Source organism: Ctenocephalides felis, unplaced genomic scaffold (genome assembly GCF_003426905.1).
Source record: "Ctenocephalides felis isolate EL2017-DRISC unplaced genomic scaffold, ASM342690v1 CF-g0.4_SCAFFOLD_00845, whole genome shotgun sequence".
In the NCBI taxonomy this organism is placed as follows: Eukaryota; Metazoa; Arthropoda; class Insecta; order Siphonaptera; family Pulicidae; genus Ctenocephalides; species Ctenocephalides felis.
The window spans coordinates 18,465,348-18,475,715 of record NW_020536999.1 but is presented as its reverse complement, the minus strand read 5'-3'; the positions used below and the strand labels follow the sequence as shown (position 1 = coordinate 18,475,715).

The following is a 10,368-nucleotide window of genomic DNA, read 5'->3' as shown; positions in this document are numbered from 1 at the left end:
TCGGTCACATTTCAATACGCACAGCATTAGATGAAAGTAATTTAGGCAATGTTTGAATATTCAAGAACGACCAGCTGTTGCTGTTCTATCAAAAAATGCACAAGAATCCGTAATAAAATTAAGTCCTTCTAAACCCACAAGAGATGAGATACGTAATTCTATTGAAGTCTTTTTGAAGTCTCACCAAATTAAAGTACATCCTGAAACTCATAATAAAACGGGGCATTGGAGGGACTTAGAAATACCTGATAGTAAGCAAATGTTGAACAATATGATGATCGAGGCTTTACAAAGAAAAGTAAAATCTTTGGGTGATGCAGTTTTCCAATCAGACTTGGAATCTGCTGTTCGATATTCCATTTTTCAAGAAATTCCAAAGCAAGCTAATATTGATACTGAAAAATTGATTGCTCTGCAGCAATTTGTTTCAGTATTAGCAAAATATTTTCATATGGGACCATCTGGTAAAGCCTTCTTGAACAGGCTTGATGATAGCTTACAAAGATTGACTGAAATCAATGGACAAGACTTCTTTGCCTTAGTAAAGACTTTAGAAGAGGGCAGGCCCGTATTCTCTACTCATCAATGGTTAGGCTGCAAGGGTAGCAGACCTGGTCTTCGAGGCTATCCATGTGGTATGTGGACCTTATTCCATCATCTAACAGTTCAGGCTGCAGAAGACCATTCTAATGACGAAAATCCTGTGGCTAAAGGACAAGAAATATTACAAGCTATGCATGGATATATTAAAAACTTTTTTGGCTGTGCTGATTGCAGTAATCACTTCCAGGAAATGTTCTCAAAGAAATATTTGGCATGTTGTAGGAGGCGATGAGGCTATTTTGTGGCTCTGGGCTGCACATAACCAAGTTAATAAAGACTTTCAGGAGATATTTCAGAAGATCCTGAGCATCCTAAAATCCAATTTCCCTCTTATGAAGGTGTCCAGCTTGCTACAAAAGCAAAGGTGGAGATTGGCAATATTTGAAAGTATTAGAATATATCAAACAATTGCACAGTCCTGCTAATGTAAGTCTTTTAGATGTAGATTTAAGTATTTATATTGAACCAAAGGCGATGTTCAGTTCGGCTAATATAACGAAATTAGATTTTAATATTTGTATATTGATGTATGCCGCTTGTGGTGGTTTAATATTTGTAGCCATTAAAATGATATTGAAAAAGAAATACAAAAAGAAATCTTATCCGTATGATGTTCTGGGAAAATCTAGTGATAACAAAATCTATTAAATGAAATTGTGATAAGGAAATATAGAATATCGTTTGCAGAATGTTTTGTACCAATTAAAGCCTCAAATCGCAACATATCACTGTTTAAATACATGATTGCTTATTTTATAGAGGCATCAACTATTTCCGATGCAAATTTGTTTGCATTCAAATTGATGTCTTCCCACGCATTATTAATTGACTATTGATTGCCTGCATAGTTCTATTTATTTGATTTAAGATAAAATCTAATTAAAATAAATTTTATCTGAAGAATTTAGTTTGATCCAATGATTTGTTTCTCATAGCATACCTGGAAAATAATTAATACATTTATAATGTTGATTACAATAATCAATTATTTTGATATGCTAATTGCATAATTAGCATTGTTAATTTGTTGATTAAAAAATATTTAGACAGTATTTTTAAAACACAATTAAAACAATTTTATGACGCGTATAAGAATTTGTATAAGAATTCTTCAATAAAATTTATTTTAAATGAAAATTTTAAATTATATTATTGAAAATCTAAATTTTTATTAAAAATTATATTAGGTTTTATTTAAGGTTGTTGATAGATGGTTGTGCTTATATTAAAAACTTAGTATCTATTATGTTGTATGCTCAAAACTAATTGTACATATATTGAAATTTTAATATTATTTTTTGATTAAACAAATAATTTTATTGTGAAGAAATGCACCAACTTGACTCGGTCAAAGACATGCTTTTTTAACAATATGTGTGCCAACGCATTCTAAAAATATGATGATCTTCTATTAAATTAATTGGAAATTGAAAAGTTTAGTATTGTGCATTTTGTTATAAGTTGTTATTATAAGTAAAGTGCAGCTCATAGCTTTTAATATTTTTAATTGATGTATTGCTCAATGGTGATTTCTGTTTATTAAACTGAGTTACCAATATGCTCGCTTCAATAGACATAGCAAATGAAAGCATTCCGTATCCTCAAGCGTTACCAAACTAACATTAAGGAGTTAAATAAATGTTGTTTCCAATAAATATAATGGGAAAAAACATTTAATATTTGTTCCAATTTGTATTTATTTTTACTACAATTATATACAATAAAATATTTTTATATATATTTTATAAAGTTTATGATGCAGGAGAGAAAATAATGTTAAGAATATAGGTAATGTGTATATATAAATGTTTGACAAGCATGTTCTAGTTAAATAATAAATACAATGTTAAATCTACTTAAAGATACTTTTTTGTTCAAATTATTGTACTTATTCTGACAGTTTTTTTTTAGGATAGAGGAATGGAATATATAAGGAGTAAGAAAATAATTCTTATCTCACTAAAAGACTACTAGTGTAAAAGGGTATATTACTTTTTGGCAATCATTATTTTTTTAGTAAGGCAGATTCAAATACACATCAAATTCGGAATTTAATGATACAAATGACGAATCGCTACTTTACATGAACTCTCTAATAGGCCAGAACCACTATTCAGAAGTATAGTTTCAAAATAAAAAAATTAAAGTACGATTTTGGACTGTGAAATTGTACCTTATGTGTTTATAAAAAATACTTATGAATCAAATTTTAGTTTCATGTTGAAGCGGTTTTCAAAAAATTGTGGATCCAGCCTGAATTTTTGGGATTCACGTTTTTTTTAGTATACAGATAAGACGACGCTCCATACGATAACATAAAACATTTATTATTAAATTACAATAGAAATATAATAACAATAAATAAAAATACAAAAATCAAATGTCGCCAGAATCTTTACGAAATTTGCTGGTAATTGGATGTCCTTGACATTGCACAACCTCAATAGAAAAAAAGATTATAGTTTAACACAATTATTATTTACAACAAAATATATTTACTAAATTATTTGGGAAAAGGACTGCTTGGTATATTGATTATTGAACATTTATCAGCTTTCAGAAAAATTTATTCTGAAATCTTGGAAAATGCAGAATAAGATTTTTATTTTGGCAAGTCCTAGTTCCAAAAAACATCTAATAAATGTAAAACTCTTAAATATAATTAAGGTAATAAAAAAAAACGCGTTATACTACAAGATTTAAATAAAAAGAGCATGATTTTCTTATATCATCAAAGTTGTATATAAAGTTAAATACATACTTAAAGGAAGAGAATTCTTCAAATTATTGTGAAAAACAAGAATTAGTATAAAAAATTAAATTTTCTATTATAACCATATGATCTAATGATAAATAGTATAAAATATTTAATCTGAATACTTAAAAATCAAAATTTTCAAATTAAACTTAGTCGTTATGAAAGATATAAAAATCCAAAATCTAATGTACGAAACTCTAATAATTATTTTAATTATTTGGGTATTATCCTTCATTTAAATTATTTATTAAATAATATGTGTATGTTCAAATATATTTACATAAACATATAGTATTACTAAAACCAAATGCAAACGACATTTGGTTTTAGTAATATTATAAACAAATAAATATAAAGTGCTAATGAATATTCTAAGTCCCATTCGTTAAAAGTGAAAAATATTTTCTATGGATGTAATTGTTTCTGTTTTTAGAAATTACAGTAATAAGAATCAAGAAATCAATTTTTAAAATTGCATTTGTTTAATTCATAAATACTTAATATTATTTCCAACGCCTTTTAATCAAATTCTTATAGTATAAGCGTTATTTTACTTAATATCTTAATAATGTAAAGAATCGAATATTAAAATATACCGTAAACATTTTACGATTAATATCAAATTCAAACAACAATAAAAATTATTAAATAGTTTCTACATATGAGAAAATTACTTATGGTTAGATAAATATATTTGTACTAAACTGTGAGAATTTCTTACATTTGAAATAAATGTAATGTATAATTGTGATGTATTTAAAATTATATATATATATATATATATTATATATATATATATGTATAATTATAAAAGAAAATAAAAAAACCTGCAATACACATTTCATAAATCAACATATCAAATTGAAAAAAAATCTACAAGTTATGAAATTTCAAGTGATTATCAGATCTAATACATTTTAATAATCCATATTTTTAACATAAATTATGATAAATGCATATATAGTTCAACATTTCATTGATATATTTCAAATGACAATAATCATTAATTTCTATGAAATGTATATTACAGATCCAAAATATAACATCAAGATTTTTCACTTAATTATTACCATTACCATTATATGAATATCATTGGTGAATATTTTGGTGCAAAATTAAGATTGTACGTCACAAAATGGCACAATTTCCTTCAAGGGCTCGACTATCGATTTAAAACAAACTCACAAAAATCTTTACCACATCAACCATTTGACAAAAGTGTTTAAAAACGAGTGTACACAAATGTGAAAAATTCATTTAAAAATGCAATAAATATCACATATAAACAAATTGTTATGCGTGTAAATATCAACTATAAAAGGAACGGTATGGATTATTATACCTCCAATTTTATTTATGTTACCTGCATTAAATAGAAATTTCGTTTTATTGGATAGATTTATGAATGGTTATTAAATTTATACTCACAAATATTTTTTCAAGGAATATAAGAACTCACTTCTAATTGATTTTCCAAATATGAGTATTTTGCCTAGGTAAGAAAATATAGACAGATAATCCTTAGTCATTGACTAATTTGCTATGTGATAATTTTCCTAAATTTTACATCAAATTTCATTTACTTACATCGCCGATTTATATTTATTTAAACTAGCTACGTAAAAAAATATTCTTAATGCAAGAGTTGTTTATTAAATTCGAGTTTCTCAAAAAATAATGTTACTCTTTTGTAAATTTGGATTAATCAACAAATTATTGCTATGAATATAAAGAAGCATTGGATGTTAATTGAGCATATTTCAAATAAAATACTAATAAATCTAATATAATGTTAATTACAAGGTAAACTAAGGATTTATACTGACTAGACGAAAACTGTTTGTGTTCAAACATGATCAATAAACACCATAAGCGATTGATTACAGGCCTTCTAAATTAAAAAGATACATATTTATAAGACCATTCAATGAATATGGGTTTGATCACGTATTTGAACTCTAACACAAAACAAAAATATTAAGATGCAGTTGCTGAAATGTGAATAATAAGATTAAGTTCCTTAAATGGTGTCTTGAAAAATTATTTATGCCAAGTATCATTGAATTGGCATTTTTTTATATAGAATATAGTTTTAAATGGCAGCATTCGTATTTTTAAATCAACGTAGTTTGTTTATTTACCGGTGTCCCCAACTTTATCCTGCGTTAACTGTCTAGATTTAATAAAAATATTTATGTAGTAAAATATCATCTTGTTAATAAACTAGAATTCATGCAAGGACGAAGTCATATTTAATTAATTTAAAAAAATATGTGAAGAATAGTTCATTGAGAACAATTGGTAAAAAAATCAAGGATATAATTTTAGCATGAGTTCAATTATTTTATTTAAGACTAATTCTTTTCGCAGGATTAATCATTCAAAAAAAGTCATTAAATATTTCATCATAAATAGTTGTGTATTGCGAATAAATTATGCAGTACTTACGCGAGAAATATCAACTCCCGTCATGCTTTTAACAAGCTCTGGCATTTTGCTAACGATTGTCAACACTTCACCAGTCAATTTAGATGCTCCTACATCACCAGCACCAGAAGACACCATCGTGATTTTCTTTGCTTGAGATAATGGAGCTGCAACTTCCGCCGCGATCTGAAAATGTAAATAATAATGTAGTAGATTAAATATAACAAATATTTATTAAACTTTAAAGTAATTATTATTAGTAAAGCTTTTTTTTACCTTAGGCAAAGTTTGCATAAGCATGTCGACCATAGCAGCCTCTTTGTATTCCTTCCAAGCCTCTGCCTTCTTGGACATTTGTTCAGCCTCTGCTTTGGCTTTGGCTGCAATGGCGAAAGCCTCTGCTTCACCACGAACCTGTAATTATATACACAAGGTAAGATTGCAAATGTATTTATATTTATATATAATTATAAATTATTTGTATTATCAATTTACCTTAACAGCTTCAGCTTCTGCCTCCGCCTCCAAGATAACTCGTTTCCTATTAGCTTCAGCAATTTTCTCCAGCCTATACTTTTCAGCCTCAGCTGGTCTTCTGACCGTGGCCTCCAATTCTCTTTCCCTTCGCTGCATTTCCTGGTCCTGCACCAGGATCTCTTGAGTGCGTTCGACTACTTTAATTTGCATTTGTTCCTCCTTGATTCGTTGTTTCGTTTTCGCTGCTTGTAACTCGTATGCCATTTCGGCTTCAGCCTAGGTAAAAAAATTGGTAATAGAATTTTTTTTGAATCATTTAAGTTTTCCGTTTCCTTTACCTTTTTTGTTTGGACTTCGACATCATAAGCGGCCTTTTTAAGTTCGAAATCTCTCTGGGCTTTGGCTATTTCGGTATCATTTAAAAATCTCGAAGCCATTCTTTGTTCCTCGGCGATGGCTTCTTTAATTTGGGCATCACATCGTGCTTCCGCCTCACCAATTCGGGCATCCCGTTTCACCTCCGCCGTACGGGCCATACCGAGGGATTTTAGGTAACCCTGGATAGAAAAAATAAATATTATAAAATAATAATAAATATAAATATGATTATTGTTATTGAAGCTATGGGCGAAATTATTGATATTTCAATTTTGCACCTATGGTTTGCTACTGAAAGCATTTTAATGTAAGTTTGTCTGTTGGATCGATTGCGTAAAGCCAAGCCTTAACAAGCTCAAGTAGCTTTCATATTTTAACTAAAATTCCTGCTACCTCATAGCTCCTAAACAAAATCAAAATGAAGAAAATTTTGTTACAGCGAGGAAGCAATGAAAATATTTCATAGACATAGTGTATTTTACACATTTAGTGTATTTTACACTCTTGCTTTAGATTGTCTTTATACATAAGTTTATTATTATTTAGAGAAGAAATTTGATAATATCAAAAGGGCAAGTTTAGAATAGATCCTATTTCGATAATAACATGAATGCTTTAGAAATTGATGTTGGAATATTAGAAGGCATATATAAATGAAACAAAAAGTTATGGCTAAAGTTAAATAAATATATAATAGTTATAGATAAGAGTAATTATTTACTTGTAATCAAACTATGAAAAATAAATAAGGTATTAAATGAAAATCGTATTTAAAATTTGAATTAAAATACAATACAAAAAAATTTAAACATAAATTCAATATAAATTTTTTATATTGTTTTAAAAATTGTGCTCTACCATTTGAATAAACATTGTCAATTATTGAAACAAAACAAAAATTTAAGTATTGATTGATATCTTTGTTGATTCTCGAGGCAATGTACACAAAATTTTTGTATTTTATTTAGTAGTATCGTTTTATATTTATGTATGGCAATTTTCTATGAAAATTGGACTGGTGCCAGAGTTGAAATAGGTCACTATTCACCTCTGAAAAGTTATTCCTTACACTGTAACCCTTACAATTGGTTCTGCACAATTAAATAATAAATACAGAAAATACAGGACCATTCTCCTATATATATATATATATATATATATATATATATATTATATTATATTGATAATTAAGATAATCATCATCATGAGTGATTCCAGTCACAAGACAATACTTACACATTAAATGACAATACGCATTATTATTACAATGCTTACACATTGATTTTAAATATTTATTAACACAATTGTTAGTGATAATACACCCAAGATTACATAACACATTTGTTTACTTACGTTGTTTACATATACATATACATATTTGAATACAACATTAAAAAGCTTTTCGGGTACTTTATACATTAAAATTTGTTAATATACAGAAACCACAACAATTTGGAATCACATTGAATTAGGATTGATCAGAATGATTTAATAAATCTAATGTTGTGAATCACAGTGATTTATTTTTAACGATTAACAATTTTGTAACAACACCTTTGATATACAAAAACAAACCTTTTCTTATATATTTATTAACTACCTACAAAAATATAAGTGAAATAAGTTCTCATCGAAAATGCAGAAATAATAATATAGCTTTTATAAATAATATCTACAAGCATACAACAAAACATGGCAATATTGACTAACAAAAATTAACCTACAGAAACATACCTTTGCACCCTGCCGCCAAAGAAAGAAAAAATAAAATTGTTTTAAAGACATATATAATTAACCAACTATCCTAAGAATTAAAATTTTAATAAGAAGTTAACTATTTGCAAATAAAATTGATAGAGCAAATGCATAAATTATTAAAAGAATAAATAACTTGGAGCCAAAAATAAATGATGTAATTAAATATTCATTCTTTCTATATATAAATATAAATCAATATGAATGGTTGCAAGCAAAATTGCTTTCATAAATAAAAAATGAGCAATATTTTTATGAAGTCAAAGTATACAATTAAGTTTTTGAGTTTTATAAACTTATCATTGTAACTGATTTTCAATTTCATTTTTGTCTTCTATTAAACTTGCAACCATAAATTAAATTATATTCTATTATAAAAAATTTAACCTACATAAGTTTCAAAGTATGTATAATTATATGAAATCTATTCCACTTTAAATAAATGAGTTGCATAAAATAATTTATAGCTATGATTAACTTATATATATCAAAATTAATATAATTGAAGAGAGAATATTCTCAAAATCCATAAATATCAAGTAAAGTTTTAATTAATATTGATATTTTAGTACAAAAACACACTCAGTTCATTAAAATATATGAAATATTTTAACCAGTGGGTAATATAGTTTGGTTTAATAGTTTGTGGTAATTCCATAAGGTGTAATGTTATGTAAAAATAAAATAAAATATAAAAAAACAACATCTCACCTCTTCATCACGAATATCCTTCAGCGTATATGATACAACAGTAATCCCCATGTTGACTAAATCTGAAGACGCTACCTCAAAAACTTGTTTACTGAACTTTTTTCTATCTTTATAAATTTCTTCCACAGTCATAGACCCCATTATAGCCCTTTGATGCCCTTCTAAGGTAACAAGAGCTATGTGTTGTATTTCTGATTCTCGTTTTCCCAAAAATTGTTCACAAGCTGCACTAAGCATTTCCTCATTTTGTCCCTGAATTTTCACTTGTGCTATTCCGGTGACTGAGATTGGAACTCCTTGGCTGGTGTAGACAGTAGGAGAATCTACTTGAAGAGTCATCGTGTTTAGAGAAATCCTGAGAGGAATAAAAGATATTAGTCATAGTAAAGATACTCCTATTCAAATAGGTTATATAATATATAAAACTTAAGAAGTAATAAAAGCTTTGGAATTAAACACTATTTGATTGACTAGATAGCAATTGAATTGAACTGAATAAGATAAGTGCAGTTTACTATAAAAAAATTATTCTAGCAAATATTTAAAATAATTTATCAATAGCTTATATTTATTTATTTATTAAATAGACATCAATTATGGTCAATCACAATAAATAAAAGAACTGATTTAGTTAATTTACTGTGATTGTAAACACTTATATAGGTTCAAGGCTAATAATTCAATAGAATCTGATTAGATCATGCTTGCAAAAAATATTGCAAAGCAAACAATTAAAACAAACAAAATATTTTGAAGAAATTACCGTTGTACTCTTTGAATAGAGGGCCAAACAAAGGCTCTTCCTCCAGGAACCAGAAGTGGTTTCGAATAGCAACATCCTGGAATAAAAATAATTTAAATATTACTAATATAAACAACTTTGACATTTCATTATAAGCACCATAAAAAAATCTGTGGAACTATTTACCCGATATCACTAAGGCCTCATTAGGGCCACACGTCACAAACCCCCAAGTCATTACGCACAATAATTATTAATTAATTTAATAATAATTATCACTTATTTTATTACACTTAAAGCCGCCAATAAATTTTGTTTGACTTTTAACACAACACGGGTGTGGGCGCATGCGCAAAAGAATTGATCGTAAAGTTGATCTGTAGTAGTCGTCACGAAGGCGCCAGGAGTAATTTGATGCTGGATTTTATTGAAAAGATGAAATATTAATTAGATGAGTATATAATTATAAGATTAGAATTTGATTAATGATAATTATTTATGATATTGTGATTTTTTC

The 10,368-nt window shown here is 27.3% G+C and overlaps 2 protein-coding genes across 4 annotated transcripts; one reads left to right on the top strand and one right to left on the bottom strand.

The window, feature by feature from the left end:
- The first annotated feature begins 23 nt into the window (after positions 1 to 23).
- LOC113379781 (sulfhydryl oxidase 1-like) lies at positions 24 to 1,251 on the top strand. Its single transcript, XM_026619556.1, is given in 4 exon segments — positions 24 to 795; positions 797 to 873; positions 876 to 938; positions 941 to 1,251. Coding segments are annotated over 4 exon segments (987 nt in total). The 5' UTR covers positions 24 to 259.
- A 4,087-nt stretch (positions 1,252 to 5,338) lies between these two features.
- On the bottom strand, positions 5,339 to 10,165 carry LOC113376439 (flotillin-1). Of its 3 annotated transcripts, XM_026616370.1 has the most exons (9): positions 10,038 to 10,165; positions 9,873 to 9,948; positions 9,103 to 9,464; positions 7,146 to 7,150; positions 6,604 to 6,822; positions 6,284 to 6,541; positions 6,065 to 6,202; positions 5,810 to 5,974; positions 5,339 to 5,534 (listed from the first exon to the last, which is right to left on the bottom strand). In XM_026616370.1, the coding sequence occupies exons 1-9, from the start codon at positions 10,087 to 10,089 to the stop codon at positions 5,517 to 5,519; spliced, it is 1,293 nt and encodes a 430-aa protein (XP_026472155.1). In that variant the 5' UTR covers positions 10,090 to 10,165; the 3' UTR covers positions 5,339 to 5,516. The 3 variants fall into 3 exon arrangements, with proteins under 3 accessions (XP_026472155.1, XP_026472139.1, XP_026472146.1); XM_026616354.1 differs by lacking the exon at positions 7,146 to 7,150 and having other exon boundaries at positions 5,341 to 5,530; positions 9,110 to 9,464; XM_026616361.1 differs by lacking the exon at positions 7,146 to 7,150 and having other exon boundaries at positions 5,342 to 5,534; positions 9,110 to 9,464.
- Positions 10,166 to 10,368: the final 203 nt, after the last annotated feature.

What these genes read in the sequence shown, in the direction of transcription:
- LOC113376439 (XM_026616354.1), bottom strand. Translation starts at nt 10,089, where the DNA reads ATGACTTGGGGGTTTGTGACGTGTGGCCCTAATGAGGCCTTAGTGATA. An exon ending in TGAGGCCTTAGTGATATCGG is followed by an intron (nt 9,949 to 10,037) that starts GTAAATAGTTCC and finishes TTTTTATTCCAG; the next exon opens with GATGTTGCTATTCGAAACCA. An exon ending in CGGGAGTTGATATTTCTCGC is followed by an intron (nt 5,531 to 5,809) that starts GTAAGTACTGCA and finishes AAATCTAGACAG; the next exon opens with TTAACGCAGGATAAAGTTGG.